The 27,202-nt window shown below is 33.8% G+C and overlaps 1 protein-coding gene across 2 annotated transcripts; it reads right to left on the bottom strand.

Moving 5' to 3' along the window:
* LOC111063692 (BLOC-1-related complex subunit 8 homolog) lies at window positions 1-26,754 on the bottom strand. 2 transcript variants are annotated; one of them, XM_022351376.2, is made up of 4 exons: window positions 26,376-26,754; window positions 21,544-21,721; window positions 14,382-14,489; window positions 612-882 (listed from the first exon to the last, which is right to left on the bottom strand). In XM_022351376.2, the coding sequence occupies exons 1-4, from the start codon at window positions 26,428-26,430 to the stop codon at window positions 723-725; spliced, it is 501 nt and encodes a 166-aa protein (XP_022207068.1). In that variant the 5' UTR covers window positions 26,431-26,754; the 3' UTR covers window positions 612-722. The 2 variants fall into 2 exon arrangements, with proteins under 2 accessions (XP_039278459.1, XP_022207068.1); XM_039422525.1 differs by lacking the exons at window positions 21,544-21,721; window positions 26,376-26,754 and adding an exon at window positions 16,978-17,175 and having other exon boundaries at window positions 1-882.
* Between the last annotated feature and the right edge of the window lie 448 nt (window positions 26,755-27,202).

Genomic DNA, 27,202 nt, shown 5'->3' with positions numbered 1-27,202 from the left:
TTCCATATAACACAAAATTTAATAAAGCTATAAGAAAAACCTTTACAAAAAATAAATTCATTCTAGGTTATAGGACAACAAATAATGCATTCGAACTGATAAAAAAGAAATCAAATTTAAATGTACAGCAAGATAAGTTCAAAAAATCTGGAATCTATGAACTTAAATGTAGTGATTGCGACAAATTCTATATCGGGCAAACGGGTAGAAATTTCCATATCAGGTTTCGAGAACATAATTATCCAAGCACTAAAATCTAAAAATTATACACAAAAGTCGGCATTTGCTGAACACTTGATAGATTCAGGCCATAATTTTACAGATATAAATTCCAATATGAAAATTCTCAATTATGGTAATAAAAGTCAAAAACTGAAAGTCAAAGAAGAATTTCATATTTATAAAGCAGAAAATTAAACAGAGATAAAATAATAAACTTAATCCAATTAGACACCAATAACCCCCATTTTTGATAGAATCATGCGAATTTAATCCCAAAATTTACTAGTTTATAAAAACATATGAATACACTAACATATGATCAAAATAAGAATCTTCCATTAGTATTTATTTATTTAATTCATATCACTTGAAAATGGCATAAATGACCGAAACATGTTGTGATAAAATATTTTAAAAAAAGGGTACTGAGATTTTTATTTATTTTCTTTATATTTATAATAGTAATGAAGATAACACAATTTAACATAACTTATTGGATTTTACGAATGTGGAGCTGATTGTTCAGTATGGCGCATGATACTCTCGACTTTGGAAGCGGTTTCACGGAGAGCATCAGACAACTCTGGCAAATCAGGCAAGTCGAGTGTGATGTGTGCCGACAATCGCTTGTACACGGACATAGTAGGCTCCTTCTTTTGCCTGTCACAGAAATACATTTTCAACACTTTGAGAGAATATTCTCTAGCCTATAGGAGAAATGTAATGATGAATTACAACAATGAGGAGGAGTACTAAGGCAACATTCTTGGTATAGTTATCAAGTAAGTCTAAGTCCCTAAGTAAAACCAGTTACACGGTCCAGTTAAACCAGTAAAATCAGTCATTGATTTTTTGACATACAATTTTATGCTGTCCTTATAATGTTTTTACTCACTTGCAAATGACATTATTGTTGAAACATGTGAGTAAAATTAAGAAAACGGTACTTGGCTTTCTTATTTTTAGATAAAATATATTTATGTTTGTAGCCAATATGATAGAACTACTATTACATACAGAGCGCATGCTCTAACATGAGTGTTTGTGTTTCCCTCTCAACTGTCCCTTGAGATTGAGCATAACTTGACAAACATATATCATATTATATTAAGCGAGCAATTTCTATATATATTTATATGGTTATTCATCTATGTCCAACGGATCTCGAAAACGGCTCTAACGATTTTCACGAAATTTGGAAGATAGTAGGTTTATGATATGAAAATTCGATTGCACTAGGTCTCATCGCTGGGAAAACTCGCTGATGGACATGAAAAGGATAATAATTATTCATGCTTGGAAAAACAGATGATAATTTCGTCGTCTGTCGATAACAGAAGATGAGTGTGCCTGTGTGGGAGAGAGACAGAATTATGTTCAGCTGTGTAATCAATCAGCTCATCTCACGAGAAATATATAGAAATTTTAATCAACTTGATCAAAATAATCTGATTTGTTGATATGACATGGTTTATCATTCTAAATTAGAGTATATCATCATTTTCGAAGTTAATAATTATTTTACAGCTTTAAATGATTAGTGAGTGTTATTTTGTTAATCAATTTAGTTTATAAACAATCTAAATTAGAAAGTTTCTGTTTTCAAATTTTTGGACTGGAAATTGGACCTGAATTCAAGTGTATGGAACATAATCTACTTTTTGGACTATTTATAGAGTACAAATCGAAATTCGGGGAAGAAACAGTTTTGGGCTGTGCCTGTTAGTCCTTCCCCAATCATTTTTAAGAATTGTGTTCTGTATATCAATAAAATATCGGGGCACCGATCTTCACTCGTTATTTTTATTTATTGATAAACAGAACACAATATTCTCTAAAATGATCGTGTTTATTTTACAGCTGGCTATACGTCAGCTTATGAATTTCGGGGATGCCATATTTTGATTTTCCACAGAATCAATCACTCACTTTTTACTATCCACAGACGACGAAAGTCTCAGCTGTTTCAGCCAAGGATGAATTATCCTTTTAATGTCGTTCAGCGAGTTTTCCCAAGGATGAGACCTAGTGCAATCGAATTTTTATATCATAAACCTACTATGTTTTAAATTATGGAAAGTTGTGAATAAAATTTATAATAAGAACTCTAAAGCTGAAGTCTTCCAGAGTGAGCATAGTTCTGAAGTCTTCAATGATTTTTTCATTAATAATATAAATAGGATAAGCAAAAACATACATGTAAGTGATAAGGATAGCAGATATTACCTAAATAAGTGTCAATCTAATTCTAAGAGACTTTTTAAATTTAATCATGTAACGGTGGAAACTATGTATTCAATTATATGTTCCTTGAGCAATAGTAAATGTTACGACATTTATAATATTATTTGATATTGAAGATAGCTTCTCCTTAGGCCTATATATGTGAGGTACCTATATTTATTCAATTAGTGTATTGATAAAGGCGTGTATCCAAGTAAGCTGAAGAATGTGAAGGTATTACCTATTTTCAAGAAACGAAGCAAAAAGGATTTAAATAATTATAGACCAATACATATTGTACCTATTTTTTCTAAGTTATTCGAGTCTCTGTTGCATAATCAACTCTCTGAATTTTTTTAAAGAAACAATTTGTTCACTGAAACTCAATTTGGCTTCAGACCAGGTAGGGGAACGAGTCATGCAGTTTCTTCTCTTATCAGCTCTGTTGTGTCTGATTTGAATCAGGGGTCGAGTGTTGGATTCAGATCATACGATATGACAAAGGGATTCGATACTGTAGAGCACAAACTTCTGTGCAATAAGCTTAAACATTATGGTTAGATACAACCTCAGTTAAAACTAGCTTATCATACTTGAGCAATAGAACGCAATTTGTGTATGCAAATGGTAGTCTTTCTAAAGGTCGACACATAAGTTATGGAGTACCTCAAGGGTCTTCATTGGGACCTATACTCTTCAATATATACATTAATGATCTTCCTGACTCTATTGCAAGTGAATCTCATTCTGGCTTTTTGTTTGCTGATGATTTTGGCTTAAAGGTTAAAGGTAAGACAAATTCTGAAGTTGAAAATGCTCTATCCAATTACACACCTGATTTAAAAGATTGGTGCTCGGCGAATAACCTTTCATTGAATGAGGACAAAATTAGTGATATCTATTTCACGTTTAGAAAAAATGATGATTCCAGTAACTGCCCAGTAGCAATCAAGTTTCTTGGTATCTGGATTGACAGACACCTGACATGGAATCATCATATTAACTATGTAATAGTCTCAAACGGTCTTTATCTTATTAGAAGGTTGAGCACATGTGTAGGAGTTGAAATATTGCTCAATGTTTATTATGCCCATGTACACAGAGCCTCTTTGTTACGGTGTTATGTTCGGGGGGGGGAATAATCCTTAGACAATTAAATCATCAGGTTGTAAAAAAGATAATGAGGCTCCTATGCAATGCAGAATACCGAGAAAGCTGCAAACCTTTGTTAAAAAAAATGAGAGTGATGACATTCCCAGCTCTCTATATTTATTTCACAGTTGTATATGTACTCTTTAACATTGAAAAATTTGATGTGAATAGAAACCACCGTAATTATGCAACAAGAAATGAAAATAGGTTAAGAGTTCATAGGTATCAGTACATCTCAGCACAGTACATCTCAAAAACTAAATCCCTATATGGCTGTGAAACTTTATAACTATTTGCCTGCCACTATAAGATATTTATGTAAAAGCGCTTTTAAGTTGAAAGTAAAGGAAGCTTTAATAGGAGAAACCCCATATAAAATAGCCGACTATTTTTCTATAAACTGGAAAATGTATATATAATTAATATTATAAATGATATATAAGTAGTTGATAAGTGATTGGGATAGATAATTGATACCTAATTTAGAGTGTAATGGATGTATTTAAACTTTGTAAAATTGACTATGAGTGCTTGTTGCAGGCTCATGTTTGCCTTGTATTATTTACTAGAGTTACCAACCAGAAATTTCTAGCTTAATATAATAGGATGAATAAAGAGCGAAGCTCGGTGCTTCGATATTTATCAAATTATACATTAACATATCATATCACATGTGTTTGTCAAGTTCCATTCAATCTGGTAGAATTTATAAGAACAGCGGAAAATCGTATGTCCAATAACAATGTGTGTGTAACTGGCTTTACATCTGGGGCCTCCATTTTAGAACACGAAGTGTAAAGTTAATCACCAGTAGTCCAGTCACTAAATACATTGGTGCTTGCAATATATATTGTAGTTCTGATTTTTTAAAATATATTATTTGGATACATGAGAAAAGTCTAGAACCAATCTCTTCATGCAAAATTTACATGTGCTAGTTACAGATTGGCCCAAAACCTCGTATTTTCGGTTCATTTTCCAGTTTTCAGCTATTTCCGCCAAATCCATTAATCGGAGAGAAAAATTCTGAATAAAATGAGATCATTCGGAACTCTCTATATATAATGAGTAGTGAATTATAATTTTTCAAAAAAATGAGTAAAATTCAAGGAAAAAATAAATTTTTATGAATTTTTGTTTTTGATCAACAATATCTCCAGATTGTCACCATTTAGATGTATAATTCAAAATCCCTCTAGGACAGAGGTTCCCAAACTGTGCGCAGCATCGCCCGGGGGCGCCGCGAGCTAGTGCCAGGTGCGCCGCCGTTGTCTATCAAAGAGTCACACTCTTTAAAGAAGAAGAAGAGGAAAACATTATGACTCAGCACTTATTTAGAGTACAGGGACATTTTGAAGACTACCTGCCAAAAGATGAAATAAAAGCGCAGCAGTAGGTAAACGACCCTACATACAGTGTAGTCTACAGCTGATTGACATTTCAACGGACTTGTCATTGAAATCAAAATTTCAGTAGCTATCTCTGAGTTTTGAAAGTGAATTTCCAGTGTTGAGCAAGAAGGCTTTGCGTGCCGTTATTCCACTGGCAAGTTCTTACCTTTCCGAATGTGGGTTTCCCGCTGTTGCAGTCATAAAATCAAAATATAGAGCAAGGCTTAACATTGAAAAGGAAATTCGGGTTGCTATATCAAAATTTACTCCCAGGTACAATAAACTTATCATGAAAGCCAAACAAGTGCATCCCTCCCAATCAGACTCATAACTGCTGCCATGGACTTTGCTCATTCAAGTGTAACATTTTTCAAGTAAGCACTTCATTTTTATGTAACTTATATCATACAATTTCTCAAAAAGAGAGCCATGTTTTTCTTATGGGTGTTTCAAGTTGATGTTTTTTCCAATAAATCAAGTACAATACAACCTGTGTGTTTAATGTTGTTTATTAAATCCTGAGGCATGTATTGTTGGAAAAATAGTAAAAATCTTAATTTACAATGTTATGTAAAGTATATCAATTAACAAATACCTTTTAAGAATATAAACTAAAAATTTGATTTTAATGAATAATGCAATGGAAAACAAGTTATACTAGGTGCGCCGCCAAGCCATTCCTGTGATCAAAGGGAGCCGTGGGTGAAAAATGTTTGGGAACCTCTGCTCTAGGCGTATTTTTGTGCTCTTCAATCTGAGATCAGGTAGAGCACTCTATCTCATATAGATTTCCAGCTACACCTGACAACAAAACAATGCTCCCTGTATTGTGAAAAACACCTCATTTTCAGCTTCATACATCATCACCAACTGCATTGTCCTCACTTTGATATTTCGCACAATGGTATAAGTTTATGAGATTATGTTCTATGAAAATCACCCGTTAGATGCACATAATTTCAGTATTTCTTAGAAGAGAGGCGCCCTTAAGGACACCTAAAGGATCAACATTTTACACAATGCTCGGATCTCACCGTACTACACTTCATTCTTTACAGCTCGTAAAGGCGGTTCAAAATCATTCATCATAAGTGAAATTGGGTAAAACAAAAATAAAAATTTTTCTTTTGAGTGCTCTCAAGCTCATATTCCATACACAAAAAATGGCCAATTTTAATATTCAAAGCAGCATATCTTGTGAAATATACTTCAGATAAAATTTCCAAATCTTGTGAGGATTTAAAAATGTTCCTCTTCTTCCAACTCCAATAAATAATACTTTCGATTCCAATAACATTCGAAAGTTAGAAGATTTTAGTTTTTTCGTGACTCTACTGTTAATCAAGAGTTTCTAACGAATCTGATAGATCATAGAAACTCACGATTGATTTCAAATTGTAGATAAATTCATCCTCCAGAGCTCATCTGCCTAAAATCCATCTTGAATCACTTTTGCCTATCATACAACTACCAATACCTTTAATATGATGAAAATATCTACTATTTCCAGGTTTTTTTCAACAATTGAAACTTACTTTACGAACATATTTTTTCATGAAACGTTTACAGCAAATAATAGAAAAAATTCTATTGTACATTTCAAAATCAAGTAATGTTTTTTATAATAACGGGATACCGAGATACATAGCTTTGAATATAGAAATATGTCATTTTTCTGTATATTGAAATACCATTTGAAGAACTGTCAACAATACATTTTCCATTTTTCAACCGAATCTCTTTTATGATGTATGATTTTAAACCGCCCAGACGAGCTGAAAAGAATGAAGTGTAGTACGATGAGATCCGAGCATTGTGTCAAAAGTTATGAGTGTTTGAAATGTTGATCCTTGGAGTGTCCTTATGCGCGCCTCTCCTCTAGGAAATACTAAAATGAAGTGCATCTAACGATTGATTCTCATAGAACATAATCTCATGAACTTATATCATTGTGCGAAATATCAATGTGACGACAATGTGGTGATGAGGGTTGAAGCTAAAAATTGGGCGTTTTTCACAGTACAAGAAGCATTGTTATCAGGTGTACCTGGAAATCTATATGAGATAGAGCGCTCTGCCTGATCTCAGATTGTAGAGCACAAAAATAAGCCCAGAAGGATTTTGATTGAATTATACATCTAAATGGTAACAATCAGGAGATATTGTTGATTAAAAACTGAAATTCATCATAATTGATTTTTTACTTAAATTGCAATCATTTTTGAAAAATTATAAATCAGTATTCATTAGAGATAGAGAGTTCCGAATGATCTAATTTCATTAAGAATTTTTTAATCTAAAAAAAGGCGAGAGCAAATTTTTCTGTCCGATTAACGGATTTGGCGGAAATAGCTGAAAACTGGAAAATGAACCGAAAATACGAGGTTTTTTGGCCATCCTGTATCTAGTACAAGGAAATTTTGCATGAAGAAATTGGTGTGGACTTCTCTCATGTATCCATATGATATATAAAAAAACCCAGAACTACAATATATATTGCAAGCACACCCCCTTTTTATGGTTCCCTACCAATACTCTAGGGCAGGGATGGCCAACTTCTTCTGCCCCAAGGGCCACTTCCATACTTCCGCTAAAAGCAGGGGCCGCACAACAACTTAAGGGAAATTTAGGCTATATAAATCAATGTATAAAAAAATTCTATGGTTATTGAACATACTTTAATGTTAAAATAATATATACTAATTATACAAGAGTTTAGCAGAACAAAATCAACAATATTCTACTGAAAAAACCACTAGAGAGAACAGGCACTGAGGGCGGGCACAATCGTTCACAAATTTGTCAAAATCAATTCTTGTCGTGGTGGTGGCCACCTTAAGCAAATATTGAAGATGGTTGTTTGTTACGGTGAGTTGATGAGTTGGCCATCCCTGCTCTAGGACATTGTTCCTGGGTAATAAACTTATCTAAATATCATATTTAAATTGTCCGGAAGTCTTCAGTTACTCACACAGTGGCCATTTTACTTTTTTACTGATTATTTTTTTCTAAATGATGGTTAGACATACAAGATTGAAATTTTGCAGAATCATTTATAACAACTAGACAATGCTACAAAAAATTATTATAATATTTCAAATTTATTGAACAAGATTAAAAATTTGAAATTTGGTTTCTCAAATAACTCAGAAACCGATGGTTTTACGAAAACTTTACATGAATAACTTTTTTTAGTGAATTTAATTGCCTATCGATTGGTACCAAAATTTTGGACCAATATTAACTGAGATATGGCAGCTTTAGTGGCTGGTGACCAATCTTTAGAGGGTTATGTAAAGTTTTCTATTGTTTGAAATGACCTAAAATCGCATACTATTAACATGCAATGCGAATAGAGATTGTTGCATCATTGAGGCGAATCTATCTCAGGCTGCCATAGCTCAGTTAATATTGGTCCAATCTGAAAAATCAGGTACTGATTTTTAAATATAAATAGGTAATAAATAGGTAATTAAATTTACTAAAAAATTTATTTTTGTATTTTTTTGTAAAACCAACGGTTTCGGAGTTATTTGAGAAACAACATTTTAAATGACCGCCATTTTGTTTTATGAATTAGAAAAATTATTATAATTATTTTGTAGCTTTGTCTAGTTGTTATTAATGATTGTGAAAAGTTTCAATTTCGTATGTTCAACCATTATTTAGAAAGAAAATAATAATTGAAAAAAGCAAAATGGCCACTGTGTGAGTAACTGAAGACTTCCGGACAATTCAAATATGATATTTAGATATGTTTTTTTACCCAGGAACAATGCCCTAGAGTGTATTGGTAGAGAGTTCGTTAACACTCTGTATATTGACTGGACTACAGTACAAGTATGTATTGTTACTAGTATAGGTTAGTACATAGTTTAGGTTAGCATATAGTTTATATGTTAGTATATACGTTAGTATATAGCTATAGGTATATTAGTATTTTGTAGTTATCGTCTTTCAAAGAAAACAAACCATAAAATAAATTCTGCAACAATCTTCGAAGGCATCTAGGTTCACAACTTGAGAAGTGATTATCCCTTACTAGCCCTAGAAAAGAATTCATTGACTAAATCATAATGAATGCAAAATCATTATCAAAAATAGGAAAAATTAAAACATGATCAGGATTACTGAAACAGGAAAAATTACTACAAAAACTACACAGAGTGTTTCAGAAGTAGTGTCGAACATTTTAGGGTATTGTTCCTGGATGATAGGATACTACAAATGTCGTATTCTAAGTGTCCAAAACTCAGCGGTTATCCTTATAGCTGCCATTTTGTTTTTTTCACTTGAGAATTTTCATCTCAAGAACGAAATGATGTATTGATCTGAAATTTGGCATGAATATTTTACGTTATCGTAAAGCATGCATGATCATGAACAAACAAGATAATCTGAAAAACATTGTAAAATCAGCTGGATGGCCATTTGGAGCCATACCGAGTTTCAAAGCTTCATCTTAAGATACAATAATTGGAATTAAAAATGTAGTATTGATGTTTAAATTGTGAAAAGTGGCCATGCATGCAATACGAAAATAATTCATTTCTCTGTTATTCTCTGATCAATCTTAATAAATGAGGTATTCTTGAAATCTTGATAAAATTTGCTAACTTTTTTGTCTCATGTGAATTTTCTATAAACTGAACAGTTTTCGTGAAATTTGCAATCAATAATTTAAAATGACCGCCATTTTGTTTTATGAATTAGAAAAATTATTATAATTATTTTGTAGCTTTGTCTAGTTGTTATTAATGATTGTGAAAAGTTTCAATTTCGTATGTTCAACCATTATTTAGAAAGAAAATAATAATTGAAAAAAGCAAAATGGCCACTGTGTGAGTAACTGAAGACTTCCGGACAATTCAAATATGATATTTAGATATGTTTTTTTACCCAGGAACAATGCCCTAGAGTGTATTGGTAGAGAGTTCGTTAACACTCTGTATATTGACTGGACTACAGTACAAGTATGTATTGTTACTAGTATAGGTTAGTACATAGTTTAGGTTAGCATATAGTTTATATGTTAGTATATACGTTAGTATATAGCTATAGGTATATTAGTATTTTGTAGTTATCGTCTTTCAAAGAAAACAAACCATAAAATAAATTCTGCAACAATCTTCGAAGGCATCTAGGTTCACAACTTGAGAAGTGATTATCCCTTACTAGCCCTAGAAAAGAATTCATTGACTAAATCATAATGAATGCAAAATCATTATCAAAAATAGGAAAAATTAAAACATGATCAGGATTACTGAAACAGGAAAAATTACTACAAAAACTACACAGAGTGTTTCAGAAGTAGTGTCGAACATTTTAGGGTATTGTTCCTGGATGATAGGATACTACAAATGTCGTATTCTAAGTGTCCAAAACTCAGCGGTTATCCTTATAGCTGCCATTTTGTTTTTTTCACTTGAGAATTTTCATCTCAAGAACGAAATGATGTATTGATCTGAAATTTGGCATGAATATTTTACGTTATCGTAAAGCATGCATGATCATGAACAAACAAGATAATCTGAAAAACATTGTAAAATCAGCTGGATGGCCATTTGGAGCCATACCGAGTTTCAAAGCTTCATCTTAAGATACAATAATTGGAATTAAAAATGTAGTATTGATGTTTAAATTGTGAAAAGTGGCCATGCATGCAATACGAAAATAATTCATTTCTCTGTTATTCTCTGATCAATCTTAATAAATGAGGTATTCTTGAAATCTTGATAAAATTTGCTAACTTTTTTGTCTCATGTGAATTTTCTATAAACTGAACAGTTTTCGTGAAATTTGCAATCAATAATTTAAAATGACCGCCATTTTGAAAATTTACATCGAAAATGTTTTATTTTATTTTCTAAAGTTGAGTCTTTATAGCATAAATATTCATGCCAAATTTCAAATCAATTCATCATTTCGTTCTTGAGATAAAAATTCCTAAGTGAAAAAACATAATGGCAGCTATAAGGATAACCGCTGAGTTTTGGACACTCAAGCTACGTTTACACCAAAGTAATCTTCATAGATTCTATTAGATTGAATATAACTTATCATACACATGATGAACACATGCGTTTGACAAGTTCCGTTCAATCTAATAGAATCTATAAGGATTAAGTTATTAACATTTTGTTAATAACTTTGGTGTAAACCCAGCTTTAAAATACGACATTTGTAGAGTTTCTCTACAAAAGTGACTATCTCCAAAATTATCGTTTTTGAGTTATACATCCAGATCTATAGATTTTTTGACGGCGAATCCGAATTTGCTATTAGTTTCTCACAAAACTGACGATTAACATATAAAAAGTCATGTTGAAAATAGCGATTTTTTACAAAAATGACTATTTCCTTCTAGAAAAACTGAATGATTCTCAACAAAACGTACGTTTTCCTTGTTCGATCAGTATATGACAAACATGACTTTTTCCATAATCAAGTAATTCGGATAGCTTGATTTCTGACAAAACGAACTATTTCCAGTACAGCTGACTAAATTTTATATTATTTCCCCCGCTGTTTCTGCCAGTATTGATACCATTATTTTTATAATATAAAATATTACGACTAGCAGTCAATTTTTACAATAAAAAATTCATTCACTCGCTATGACAAATTCATTAATTGTAACTACGGTACCGGTAGTCATCATATTTTATACTATAAAAAATCTGGTGTGGAGCACTCACACAACTTTCCTTGCCGTTATGAAAATTGATCACCTGACGCTAGTGTTCCCGCGCATCTCAAGTCTACTACTATTCAAAGAGCCAGCTGGTGACAGGACAATAACGCTATAGACACACGAGCTCTGCTATCTCTTCATAGTGAATGATTTAATAGAATCAACAGTTGTCAACAGTTTGCAAATGAAATAATCACATTTTCTCGAATTTCGAGCTTATTTTCAATTTTAGGTGAAAATGTTACTGAACATTAATTGTAGAGATTTTCATGCTCAATCTTTTCCACTTGAATTTTTCGTTTAAATTGTATCTGAAGCCTGATAATTGGGAATCTAAAATCAAACTTAGCCTAGATGGGACGGAGCTCCTGAAATTTTTACAGATATGGGACTCATGGCAGTTGATAGAACCTATCAATGACTAATTGAGGTATGAATCTGATCAAAATCGTTGGAGCCGTTTTCGAGAAAATCTCGAAAAACCCTGTTTTCGACAACATTTTCGCCATTTTAGCCGCCATCTTTAATTGAATTCGATCGAAATTGTTCGTGTCGGATCCTTATATTGTAAGGACCTTAAGTTCCAAGTCATTCCGTTAATTGGGAGATGAGATATCGTGTACACAGACGCACATACACTCATACACACACACACACACACACACACACACACACACACACACACACACCAGACCAATACCCAAAAACCACTTTTTGGACTCAGGGGACCTTGAAACGTATAGAAATTTACAAATTAGGGTACCTTAATTTTTTTCGGAAAGCAATACTTTCCTTACCTAGCCAAGGAAAGTAAAAAAGTGTCAAAGCAGTTCATGATGGAAACCAACAGTTAAAATTTTTTTTATAGTGAAGCAAATAAATGTCTACGTCAACTATATAACTTAATCATAATATTATAATACTTTCATTCATATTTAAATGCGGTATGTTGTTTCCAGCTTATAAGCTTCAAAATATTGGTAAATTTCAATTTAGTATCCAGTTTAAGTTCTTGTAGAGTTTTCAATAAAACAAACTATTATTTCTGTTTGTTTTTCTTTTCTTGATAAAATCGGTTCCCTACAAGTCAGTCTGTGGAACAAGCAGAAGTATTGAGAGTGAATATTCTCAAAGAATTCGAATTGAGAAATAATGGATTTTATACAAAAACTATTCAACGTACCGTCATAAAGCATCATAATATTCTCAAAGAATTCGAATTGAGAAATAATGGATTTTATACAAAACTCTTCAAAGTACCGTCATAAAGCAGTGTAATCTTCTCAGTACCTAGCTAATAATTGTCATCAACTGCTATTAATATTTATAAAATGAAGACAGTTGAATAAGTAATTTCATTGAACATTATATAATTGAATAAATATGATACATCATAATGAATCTTATTTTCAACCAGAAAGACACCATAAGCACCGCATGACATATAGGTACAGCTGATGGAAGCTTCAAGGGATACATTAGAGTTAGATAACTTGAGCTATTTTTTATTCATTATTATTTGTGCAGGCAAGCACATAATAATTATACAGAGTACAAAATAATGATTGCGAAAAATAGCTGATTCTATGCTGAAACTCTACCAAGTTGGTATAGTAATGGTAAATACTAGAATTTTCCAGGAAATAGTCATTTTTGTCAAGAGTAGAATTTTTAAATGCCTGGAAAAGCATTCTATTTTCATTTTATAATCACTGATTTTTTTTTAAAATTTCTATGAAATTTGTTATATTTCAAAGCTACTGAACTACCATAAGACCATTTCACACTTCTGGGGTGTCATAATCGTTTTTTGCTTCTCCCTGAGAAATTACGTTTTTGGAGATAGTCACTTTTGTAGAGAAATTCTACACATTTTTAGTCTCCTATCATCCAGAAGCAATACACTAAAATATTCGACTACTAAATATACACTACTTCTGAAACACCTTGTATATTCACTGAGAAGTTATTATTCAACATTTTATGTTAAAATACTTGTAGTATAGCAACCAAATGACCAAAATTGGAGTTCTGATTACTCAAGATAACTCATTAACCTTCATCTTTAATTTCATTTCTTTTCAGAATAGCTTGAAAATTTTCACATCCAACTCAGATGAATTGGTTTTTAAGCAAATCATATAAACTGCTCATTCGAGAAAAGCAAATTTTGTAGTGTTTTACAAAAAAAATTCTCAAACATCAATATTCAGCATTCAAAATACATCATTTTTCTACAGTAAATTGAAAATGATTAAAAAGATACGGCATCACTTTGCATAAACAAAATTGACTCATTAATGTTCTGATTTTGTGTAACTTGAAAATATTAATAAATTGAAATGGCCGGAAATCTTGCATAAGCAAGTCATTCAAGTATTCTGCATATAAATTACTCAAACTAATATAAAAGTGAGCTAAATTATCATCTTCATGCAAAAATCAACATATTCTTGATAAATGCTAGTGGTCACCAGTACCACTGTAATGTGTAGACCTATGACCGCTACCGGAGTGGCACAACTTTTAACCCGCTGTTAAATAATTATTGAAATTGTTGCCATCGCCGTCCTGCAACGCAACGCCTTGTGTGCACTACACAAGGCTTAATACTGATTTCAACTATTTATAAATCTATTTGACTGTGAACACTTTGAAAAATGAATTTAAAAGAATGTTGAAAATATAATAATGTTCACCTCCTTGATTCTTCGTACTTGAGCTGCTGTCTCAGAAAAATGGCATTTCTTAGTAGATCTTGGACGTCGAGGAATGTCCGGTCAGCACTCTCCATTGATTTCACAGCGCTGTAAAAATAATTCATTCATGTACAGTGAAGAACTTCATGTGATTATTTGATGATACTTTTTTCACACCATTATTTTATTATTTATTTTTAATAATTCATCAAAGACAAGCAAAAATATCATAAAATTATTGGAAATGAAAAAACAACTAGTTTTTATTAAACTTGAAAATGATTTCAACTATTTTTTTAATCTATTATAGCACCTAGTTAGACAGAAGCTATTCTAGTTTTACCAAAATTAAATTTATTTCCACAAAGAATTATAAGACATGTACAAAATACATTGGTTACAATATAATAATAAATGGTAAATTACATTACTGCATTTATTGGGAAACCGAGCTTTGCTCTCGAGTACAAAAGCATGGGAAATTTATCACAAAAGAGGAAATCATAATATATTTATAGTTTATACACAAAGGTTATAAACAGAGATTGCTCGTTGAATAGTATAGAATTGTAACAATATTGAAAAGTGGTTTTCCCCAGAAGACTATTCGTCTGTGAAAGGGCCAAATATAGTGTAGTAATAGGATGAATGGAAAAATAGTAATAAACGAAATAATAGATATAGTAAGTAAAGATAGATAACATAATGATAATGAGTACAACCTACAGACTTGTACACCCCTACTATTTTTGTCACTAACTCATTTTTTTGGAGAGTGTGTGATCAAGATAAAAGTACCTGAAAGGAGAGATAGAGAAAAAATAGCAAGAAACAATATAAACAAAGCAAGAGGACCCTAGACCGTGATGATGTATTTATTAAATTGAAGAAATTCCAGAACTGCTTTGCCAAGCATAGGAATGGAGTAAGCTCTCGGCTCCAACCCTACCTATGCCAATGAGCTATTTCACAAACCTTCCCTCATACACCACATCGCTGCAACTCTCAGCCCCCCCTGGTGTCATTAGGCAAGTTTCTATAAAAAAAAACTGTGCTAGATACTGAGGTGACCTGAGCTCTAATCCGTGATATAATGAGGTGTTGAATATCCATGATTATTTCTGTTTGGTCTGATAGTTATGTTGAATATTGGTTAGTAGTTCACCAATATGACCCCCAGATATTTCTATTGATCTACTCTGCTAATTACTCCACAGGAGTGATCCGTGGTCTAGTGGATAGAGTGCTTGCGTAGCAGCATAGAGATCCCGGGTTCAAACCCCACTGAGAGCCAAAAGTTTTTTAAACAGATCACTCCCGTGTTATCGGATGGGCACGTTAAACTGTCGGTCCCGGCTGAAGTATGACAGTCGTAAGGCCCATTGACGGCTTAAATTATATATTCAGGCGGTGGAACATTCCCGCAAGGAACTCCCCACCAACAAAAGCCATACGAATTGATTTTTGATTACTCCACAAGTACAGGCTAAAGATACAACATCCTCACATGAGTGCATTTTTGCTTTTCCTGTCTTATCCCTGGGTCTTGTTTCTTGTAACAACTGGCAAGTACTTGGTTTTGTCATATAGAAACAATAGCTTAAGTAGATATCCCATGGTATAGGGCGTTTATGTCGCAACTTTTACTGTTATCTCAAGCCGATTACTGTCGATTTTTACTGTTTTGACCGGGTAAGAGTGTATGAACGTCACAATATGAGAGACTACCAGCGTCATAAAGCTCCACAGGAAAGAACTACGTGGATTATCAGCTTTAGATAACAGTAAAAGTTGCGACATAAACGCCCTATACCATGGGATATCTACTTATGCTATTGTTTCTCTATGGTTTTGTCTAAATTCACTGTGAGGTTATTTCAGATAGATCTTTAGTGGAAAGCTCTTCCAATTGAGATAACCACTTGTTGAGATAACCACTGTATCATCGGCAAATGGGAATATCCTGCTTGTAGTATTGAGCCGGGAAATATTATTCATGTATATCAAGAACAGTACCGGACCCAGCGTACTTCCTTGAATAACGCCATAGTCTACCCTAACAATCTCTTCTCCATCAAGCTGAACATATTTTTACGTTTACAAAAATAACTCCTAAACCACTAAATAGAAGTGTCTTTAACAACAAATGATAATGATATTATTTATAAAGGTATGACCCATTGGTTTAGTCTTCAATATTAGTTGGAGATAAAATTATTGATTATCTTCAACAAATTAGCACTAAACTAATTTGTGCAGTTTTCTGCGTTGAATCTTATCTTAATCCATGTATGTTGAGCAGCTGGATTGCTTCCTCGTTCACATGTTGATACAAGCTTTTCTGAAAATCTTTGCTGATTTCACTGATGGCTGACGTCACTACAGAACCTCCAGTTAACTACAAGCATCTACAGATGGCCTAACGAAAATATTGACTTAGATTAAAATTGACTGAAACTCCTGCAATTCTATCTTATTGAATTTGTGTTGGTTTAGATTTTCTCTTAGAATAACCGCACTTCCGCCTCTAGCGCTGTTGTATAGCCTACCAAATTTGCATTCTAAAGAAACTATTGTACTGAAGATTTTGCTGTACCTGATTGCATATTCAACATCGTAACAGTGGCCCTGCAGCCTTTGATGCAGGCGAGCTACGTCGACTCTCTTCTCGACCATTGGCGGTAGGGCCTTGCGAACATGCTCCTGCAGTCGGTAGAAAGCCAGTGATGGCTCATTCGCCACTATGTGCATGTTTTCACTGATTCGTTCAGTTGCTGCAACAAATCAATTGCTCTATCAATACCAGATAAAACGTTAATTACTGTACCACTGTATGCATATTCATGTAATTCCTAATACCTTTTTCTTCATCCACATTATCTGTGGGATCGAGTAAAACCACAAAGAATCCTATAATATTAATCGAGCAATTTCTGTTTAAATATCTGTATGTCACCGGATATCAAAAACAGCTTTAACGATTCTCACGAAATTTGGAACAAAGTAGGTTTATGATATAAAAATTCAATTGCACTTAGTCTCATCCCTGGAATAACTTGCTAAAGAACATTAAAAGGATAATTCATCCTTGGAAAAACAGCTGAAAATTTCGTTGTCTGTCGTTAATGGAAGTGAGTGAGCGAGTGCGTGTGTGACTCAGCAGTTGAACTATTGCATTCAATTTACTGATCTCAAGAAAAATATTATCCGGCAAGAAATTAAATGAATGAATACTTCACAATAGTTGTGAGCTACATGTTTACTTCAAAAAGTCCAAGATGCTATTAGTGTAGAATAGTATACACATTGTATACTATACATTATACATTATACTATACATTATACACAATGTATAATAATATACATTGTATATTAACAAAAATATTTAAGTAAACATAGTAAGTTATATCATTCTTAATATAATAAACTACAAATATATTATAATTTCGTCTTTTGTTATCAATTTTTCATGATTTTGTACTCCAGAGCAAAACTCGGTCCTCAAATATTACTACATGATCAGTGTATGAGCACAAAAGAAGGAAGTGGTCCCCTAGTGGTAAGAGGTTTTGAATCTTGGTGTCAAACCATAAAATTCACCCTTCATAACCTTCTGCCGCTTTAGTTTATTTCTATAATACAAATAATAAATTAAACCTTTCAACCATAAAACGTTCTACTAGTTTACATTATCTCAACTATTCAGTCATGTTTATTCAGTCATGTCATATCATTATTCAGTCATGTCTGAGACGTCGCCGAGGAAGGTAGCTAGAGTTGAGCGCTCCGTTATCTGTGTTCAAGCCACAACTTGACTATTGTGTATTATGTTCAATTCGCTTTGATAAGAGTGCTGTCGGTAGAATTATGCTATTTCTATCGGTCTGTTCCTGTTTGAATCTGTTGTATTGTTTCTCGTCTATTTTAATTTGACAATTTTACTGCGATTTTTTTGCTGAATTCGGTGGTCGTAGTTTTTTGAATTATAAACATGTCTTCTAACTGTGTTGAATGTAAATCGAAATGTGCCGCACGTTCATCGATTTCTTGTAGTGACTGCAGTAGTTTCTGCCATTTGAAATGCGTGAATATGACCAAAGACGAACTGGATTTTATTATAAGTGAAAAACAAATTTGGCGTTGCCCACCGTGTGCTGCATCAAGAAGATCAAGTATGCAGGCTGTGAGTGATGCTGAAAAAGGTAAGGCCAGTATCTCACAGGTTATATTCATGTTAGAGGAAGCAAAGAATGATCGTAAACGTATGGAGAAGGAAATGAACACTTCGTTTGAATTTTTACATAATCTGGTTAAGGAACAAAAAGAAACGTTGGATAAACAGGCTATGAAAATGAGTGAATATATTGCAGTTATTGAAGAACTCAAACAGGAAAAAGTTAATTTGTCAAAGAAGGTGAAAGATTTGGAACTTAAGCTGGACGAGAGCGAGCAATACTCTAGATCTAATAACATAGAGATTCATGGTGTTCCGGAACAAGGAAACGAAGATTTGTATGAGACAGTCGCGGGTGTTTCGGCAGCTCTAGGTCACAAAGTGAGTAGGGAAGCCATAGACGTGTGTCATCGGCTGGGTAAGAGGAGTGATAACGCTGGTCCAGCAATAATAATTGCGCGATTCGTGAGGCGAGAAGATAAACTGAAAATATTGGAAAAAAGGAGAGTCAAACGTGATTTCAGTACTAATGACATTGGTCTCTCTTGTGCTACTGCTCCTGTTTACATCAATGAAAACCTCTGCTATGGACGCCGAAAAGTTTTTGCAGCTGCCCGACTAGCGAAGAAAGAAAAGAACTATGCGTACTTATGGATACGTAACGGGAAAATCCTAATGCGGAAGGAGTCATCATCCCCTGTACGTGAAATTCTATCTATGGAAGACGTTGCCAAACTGTGATGAGGGAGGTCAAGTAAGCTGTTATGTTTAATTGCAAGGTGACGATTTATGTTTTTCATTTTATATATTAATATTCATTAATATGTCAACTGACTAATGAGTTCAATAAGTGATGATTCATTAATATCTTACCAAAATATAGATGACTCTTTTATTTTGATGAATTATTTTCTTTCTAATACGTGCGCAGATGGGCTAATTATCATGAATCAAAATATCAGAAGTCTGAGAGAAAATTTTGATCTTTTTTTAATACACCAAAATTAAATTTATTTCCACAAAGAATTATAAGACATGTACAAAATACATTGGTTACAATATAATAATAATGGTAAATTACATTACTGCATTTATTGGGAAACCGAGCTTTGCTCTCGAGTACAAAAGCATGGGAAATTTATCACAAAAGAGGAAATCATAATATATTTATAGTTTATACACAAAGGTTATAAACAGAGATTGCTCGTTGAATAGTATAGAATTGTAACAATATTGAAAAGTGGTTTTCCCCAGAAGACTATTCGTCTGTGAAAGGGCCAAATATAGTGTAGTAATAGGATGAATGGAAAAATAGTAATAAACGAAATAATAGATATAGTAAGTAAAGATAGATAACATAATGATAATGAGTACAACCTACAGACTTGTACACCCCTACTATTTTTGTCACTAACTCATTTTTTTGGAGAGTGTGTGATCAAGATAAAAGTACCTGAAAGGAGAGATAGAGAAAAAATAGCAAGAAACAATATAAACAAAGCAAGAGGACCCTAGACCGTGATGATGTATTTATTAAATTGAAGAAATTCCAGAACTGCTTTGCCAAGCATAGGAATGGAGTAAGCTCTCGGCTCCAACCCTACCTATGCCAATGAGCCATTTCACAAACCTTCCCTCATACACCACATCGCTGCAACTCTCAGGCCCCCTGGTGTCATTAGGCAAGTTTCTATAAAAAAAAACTGTGCTAGATACTGAGGTGACCTGAGCTCTAATCCGTGATATAATGAGGTGTTGAATATCCATGATTATTTCTGTTTGGTCTGATAGTTATGTTGAATATTGGTTAGTAGTTCACCAATATGACCCCCAGATATTTCTATTGATCTACTCTGCTAATTACTCCACAAGTACAGGCTAAAGATACAACATCCTCACATGAGTGCATTTTTGCTTTTCCTGTCTTATCCCTGGGTCTTGTTTCTTGTAACAACTGGCAAGTACTTGGTTTTGTCATAGAGAAACAATAGCTTAAGTAGATATCCCATGGTATAGGGCGTTTATGTCGCAACTTTTACTGTTATCTCAAGCCGATTACTGTCGATTTTTACTGTTTTGACCGGGTAAGAGTGTATGAACGTCACAATATGAGAGACTACCAGCGTCATAAAGCTCCACAGGAAAGAACTACGTGGATTATCAGCTTTAGATAACAGTAAAAGTTGCGACATAAACGCCCTATACCATGGGATATCTACTTATGCTATTGTTTCTCTATGGTTTTGTCTAAATTCACTGTGAGGTTATTTCAGATAGATCTTTAGTGGAAAGCTCTTCCAATTGAGATAACCACTTGTTGAGATAACCACTGTATCATCGGCAAATGGGAATATCCTGCTTGTAGTATTGAGCCGGGAAATATTATTCATGTATATCAAGAACAGTACCGGACCCAGCGTACTTCCTTGAATAACGCCATAGTCTACCCTAACAATCTCTTCTCCATCAAGCTGAACATATTTTTACGTTTACAAAAATAACTCCTAAACCACTAAATAGAAGTGTCTTTAACAACAAATGATAATGATATTATTTATAAAGGTATGACCCATTGGTTTAGTCTTCAATATTAGTTGGAGATAAAATTATTGATTATCTTCAACAAATTAGCACTAAACTAATTTGTGCAGTTTTCTGCGTTGAATCTTATCTTAATCCATGTATGTTGAGCAGCTGGATTGCTTCCTCGTTCACATGTTGATACAAGCTTTTCTGAAAATCTTTGCTGATTTCACTGATGGCTGACGTCACTACAGAACCTCCAGTTAACTACAAGCATCTACAGATGGCCTAACGAAAATATTGACTTAGATTAAAATTGACTGAAACTCCTGCAATTCTATCTTATTGAATTTGTGTTGGTTTAGATTTTCTCTTAGAATAACCGCACTTCCGCCTCTAGCGCTGTTGTATAGCCTACCAAATTTGCATTCTAAAGAAACTATTGTACTGAAGATTTTGCTGTACCTGATTGCATATTCAACATCGTAACAGTGGCCCTGCAGCCTTTGATGCAGGCGAGCTACGTCGACTCTCTTCTCGACCATTGGCGGTAGGGCCTTGCGAACATGCTCCTGCAGTCGGTAGAAAGCCAGTGATGGCTCATTCGCCACTATGTGCATGTTTTCACTGATTCGTTCAGTTGCTGCAACAAATCAATTGCTCTATCAATACCAGATAAAACGTTAATTACTGTACCACTGTATGCATATTCATGTAATTCCTAATACCTTTTTCTTCATTCACATTATCTGTGGGATCAAGTAAAAACACAAAGAATCCTATAATATTAATCGAGCAATTTCTGTTTAAATATCTGTATGTCACCGGATATCAAAAACAGCTTTAACGATTCTCACGAAATTTGGAACAAAGTAGGTTTATGATATAAAAATTCAATTGCACTTAGTCTCATCCCTGGAATAACTTGCTAAAGAACATTAAAAGGATAATTCATCCTTGGAAAAACAGCTGAAAATTTCGTTGTCTGTCGTTAATGGAAGTGAGTGAGCGAGTGCGTGTGTGACTCAGCAGTTGAACTATTGCATTCAATCACTGATCTCAAGAAAAATATTATCCGGCAAGAAATTAAATGAATGAATACTTCACAATAGTTGTGAGCTACATGTTTACTTCAAAAAGTCCAAGATGCCATTAGTGTAGAATAGTATACACATTGTATACTATACATTATACACAATGTATAATAATATACATTGTATACTAACAAAAATATTTAAGTAAACATAGTAAGTTATATCATTCTTAATATAATAAACTACAAATATATTATAATTTCGTCTTTTGTTATCAATTTTTCATGATTTTGTACTTCAGAGCAAAACTCGGTCCTCAAATATTACTACATGATCAGTGTATGAGCACAAAAGAAGGAAGTGGTCCCCTAGTGGTAAGAGGTTTTGAATCTTGGTGTCAAACCATAAAATTCACCATTCATAACCTTCTGCCGCTTTAGTTTATTTCTATAATACAAATAATAAATTAAACCTTTCAACCATAAAACTTTCTACTAGTTTACATTATCTGTTGTCTGAAAAATAATTAAAAATCAATAAATAACCAAGAAAACTGTAATTTTAATGTAGCTAGCAACAAATTAATAAACAGTCACTTTGCCCAATAAACTTGAAGCTTATTCAATTAGCTACATTTATTGATAAAAAAATAATAAATAAATTATGCTGGTATAATAATAGGGGGGCACTTTAGTTTATGGGCCACGGAATCTAGCATTGAGACCTACATAGATCGATAGAGGGGGTCAGATCAAGACGAGATCAACCATGTATAACATTGTTGTCGATTTCCATGGATTAGCCTAGCTGAAAAAAACATGGCGGAAAGTTTAAAATTTGTATATCAATTTTAATTTTTAATAATTTTTTTATGGCTACAATATGTTTAAAACTAGTGCAATCTTATGTAAAATTTGACGAGGAATCCAATGAAACTAATTTCAGGTTCGTAACTTCAGTAGTTTTTGAGATATTCCAAAAATGTGCAGAAAAATGCAGATTTTTTGCTTTAAAAAAGGTTAACTTGTTTTTATGATGATTAATAGGTATTTTAAACTATTGGATTTAGTAGAATCATAAATTTTAAAGTAAAAATGTTCGGTCACTTGCTAGCCTAAACTCAACATTGTTCAAGATATTTGGGAAAATAAAAAAAATTGCACACTCAATACTCTTCAATTCTCATATTTATTTTTTTTTTACTACTTTTAGTGACTACTAAATTGGCTAAATCTCATTGGGATTTTTGCAGGGAATTCATTAAAATAGATTTGAGTTTAGAAAATTTTATAGATTATTAAGATATTTGAAAAAAATACAAGAAAATGTAGTATTTTTGCTTTAGAAGAGTTCTAGATGTAGGCATAGTGCAGACCGATATTTAGGATCAAATTTTATTCAGTTCCAATGCAATTCAGAAGCTTTAAAAGATTGTAAAAATAATTGAATCAAATCAAGCTTTTCCTAACCTAAGCTTTTTCCCAATGTAAGCTTTTCCTAACCCAAGCTTAACCAATCTTACCTTTTTTCCTAACCTTTTTTTCCTAATCTAAGCTTTTCCTAGCCTAAGCTTCCCCTAACCTAAGTTTTTCTAACCTAAGCTTTTTCCTAACCTTAGATTTTTCCTAATCTAACCTTTTCATAACCTAAGATTTTCCTAACCTAAGCTTTTTCTAATCTAAGTTTTACTAACCCAAGCTCCTCCAAACTAAGCTTTTCTCAGACCCAGCTTCCCTGAACCTAAGCTTTTCCTAACCTGAGCTTTTACTATTCTAAGCTTTTCCTAACCTAAGTTTATCCGAGACCCAGCCTTCTCTAACCTAAGCTTTTCCTAACCTAAACTTTTTCCTATCTGAGCTTTTCCTAACCCAAGCTTTCCCCAACCTAAGCTTTTCCCAAACCCAGCTTCCCCTAACCTAAGCTTTACCTGACCCAAGCTTCTCCTAACCCTCCCAACCTCAACTTTTTCCTAACCTAAGCTTTTCCTTATCTAGGTTTTCCTAACTCAAGCTTTCTCCAACATAAGCTTTTCTTAGACCCAGCTTCCCCTAACTTAAGCTTTTTCTAATCCAAACTTTTCCTAACACAAGCTTTCCCCACACCCAGCTTCCCCTAACCCAAGCTTTTTTTAACCTTAGCTCTTTCCTTAACTATGCTTTTCCTAACCTTAGCTTTTCCTAAGTTGAGCTCTTTCTAATGCAAGTTTTCCTAACCCATCTTTCCCTGACCTAAGCTTTTCTCAGACCCAGCTCCCCCTAACCTAAGCTTTTCCCAACCTCAGCTTTCCCTAACCTCAGCTTTTCCTAATCTAAGCTTTTCCCAACCTAAGCTTTTTTCCTGATATAAAGGGGTACACTGAAGGAGCCTCCACGAAGATTGCAACCTACAAGTGAAAGCAAGAGAAAAAGAGAATACTAGCCAAAGCAATCGGGCGTACCCTGGGCAACGTCAAAATGACGGCCAATCCTTCAACCACCGGACTGATCAACAAAAATCGGCACTTTTCAGAGCCATCCGTGACGATAGTGAGCTTTAATGTTGAAGGCTTAACTAGATCCAAAGAAGACTTTTTATCATTGATGTGCAGGGAACAGAAAATAGACATACTGTGTATTCAGGAAACACATAGGGACGAATCCAGACCCCGACCTCGGATCTATGGCATGACACTAATCGCAGAAATCCCCCATGCAAGATACGGCAGTGCAATATTTGCTAAAACCAAGGCCCTAGTAACCTCCATAGACAGCACACACGTGGATGACATCGAAATCATCACTGTGGAACTGAGAAACTATACGGTGACATCAATTTACAAACCGCCGAACAAGGACTTTAACTTCCAAGAAACTGATAATTTCCACTCGCAAACAGTACAGTTCATTGTGGGAGACTTTAACAGCCACTCAACATCCTGGGGTTACAGAACCACCGATGACAACGGACACAAAACGGAAGAATGGGCAGAAAGAAATAACCTAACAATAATCCACGATCATAAACTACCCTGCTCATTCTACAGTCGAGCGTGGAGGCGTGGATATATCCCAGACTTGTGCTGGGTGTCTTCCAGAATTTCTGGCGAATGCGTCAAAACAGTATATGACCATATACCAAAAAGTCAACACCGCCCAATCGGTATAAAGGTATACTCAGCCCTGAAAACTCCCACTATACCCTTCAGGAGAAGATTTAATTTTAAAAAAGCTAATTGGGACAAGTTTAGCCACGAGTTAGATAATGCTGTCGCTGACCTTCCAGCCATCCCAGAAAACTACGATCAGTTTGTTAAGATTCTAAGGAAGATCTCGTGTAAAAACATACCCAGAGGATGCCGACAACAATACATTCCAGGAATGTCTCCTGAAGCTAAAGAACTGCTGGATGAATACCAGAGACTGTACTCTGAAGACCCTTTTGGCGAGGAAACAATAGAACTAGGTGAAAGAGTGACCCACTTGACAAGTATGGCCCGACAGAATAAATGGATTGAAACACTAGAACGTCTAGACATGACGCATAGTAGCAAAATAGCCTGGAATCTCATCGAAAAAGTAAGTAAGTCCTGATATAAGCTTTTCCTGACTCTAGCTTCTCCTAACCTAAGCTTTCCCTAATCTAAGCTTTTCCTAACCTAAGCTTCCCCTAACCTAATATTTTCCTGATCCAAGCTCCTCCTAACCTAAGCTTTTCCCAATCTAAGCTTTTTCTAACCTTAGTTCTCCCTAGGTAGCAAAAAATGGAGTTGCAATATTTTTATTTGCCCAAATATCTCGAAAAATTTTGAGTTTAGGCAATCAAGTGACTGGAAATTTTTTCTTTAGAATTTATCATTCTACTGAATCCAATAGTTTAAAATACCTATCAATCACCATGCAAACAGGTTCACCTCTTTTAAACCAAAAATTTGCACTTTTTCGCACATTTTTTGCAATATCTCAAAAACTACTGAAGTTACGAACCTGGAATTAGTTTCATTGGATTCCTCGTCAAATTTTACATAAGATTGCACTAGTTTTAAACATATTGTAGCCATAAAAAAATTATTAAAAATAAAAGTTGATATAAAAATTTTGAACTTTCCACAATGTTTTTTCAGCTAATCCTTGGAAATCGACAACAATATTATACATGGTTGATCTCGTCTTGATCTCCACTATCGATCTATGTAGGTCTCAATGCTAGATTCCGCGGCCCGTATACTAAAGTGCAGCCGTCTACGGTATGGTATAATAATCTACTGATGTCAAATAACTAACTTACCTTTTTTTACCTTAGCATCTAGATCCGGATCGTACTGAGGAGTTAAACCTGACATTTGATTATATTTATAATTTATTTCATAGAAAAATAACTGGATAATAGTTATTGTTTATTTCTACTAGCAAAAATCAAAAACCATCTCAGGAAAATTCAAACGACTTAGGCTATTAATCAATCTCTAATTATGATTCACTATTTCACGAGTATTACTGGATTTAAAAAAAGTTTGAACAGTAATAAACTAAAAAAATAAAGAATAACCCAATAATTGATCGATATTAATTGAAAAATTATTAAATTGTTCTTCTACAAATATCAACTATTGAGATTCCAACTAACAAACCATAAAAACAATAGTAATAGTAACATAACCTAAAAGTTCATGTCACAAGGCAAGAAAACACCGTAATGCGCTTGCGCAGGTAACGTTTCTATTCAATGATTTTTGGCTCAACCACAGAGAAGAAATTCCTTCTACTTTGAGGCTCAACTTTGTGGCTTAACTCACACGCGACTTAGGTCAAGAAGAGGTTACTCGAATCTATAGTGAGGTCCACGTTATAATGGCAATGTACGATTGACAATACTGTTACTGTCCTTTTCTATCATACAACAAAACGAGAGCGCTATATCTCTCTAGCTTTGCGATGTTATCTGTTTTCCAGAATATTTTATTTTTAAGTGACTCAGGTCAAGAAGAGGATACTCGAATCTATAGTGAGGTTCACGTTATAATGGCAATGTACAATTGACAATACTGTTACTGTCCTTTTCTATCATACAACAAAACGAGAGCGCTATCTCTCTCTAGCTTTGCGATGTTATCT

Source organism: Nilaparvata lugens, chromosome 2 (assembly GCF_014356525.2).
Source record: "Nilaparvata lugens isolate BPH chromosome 2, ASM1435652v1, whole genome shotgun sequence".
Lineage (NCBI taxonomy): Eukaryota > Metazoa > Arthropoda > Insecta > Hemiptera > Delphacidae > Nilaparvata > Nilaparvata lugens.
This window is presented reverse-complemented; position numbering and strand designations above follow the sequence as displayed.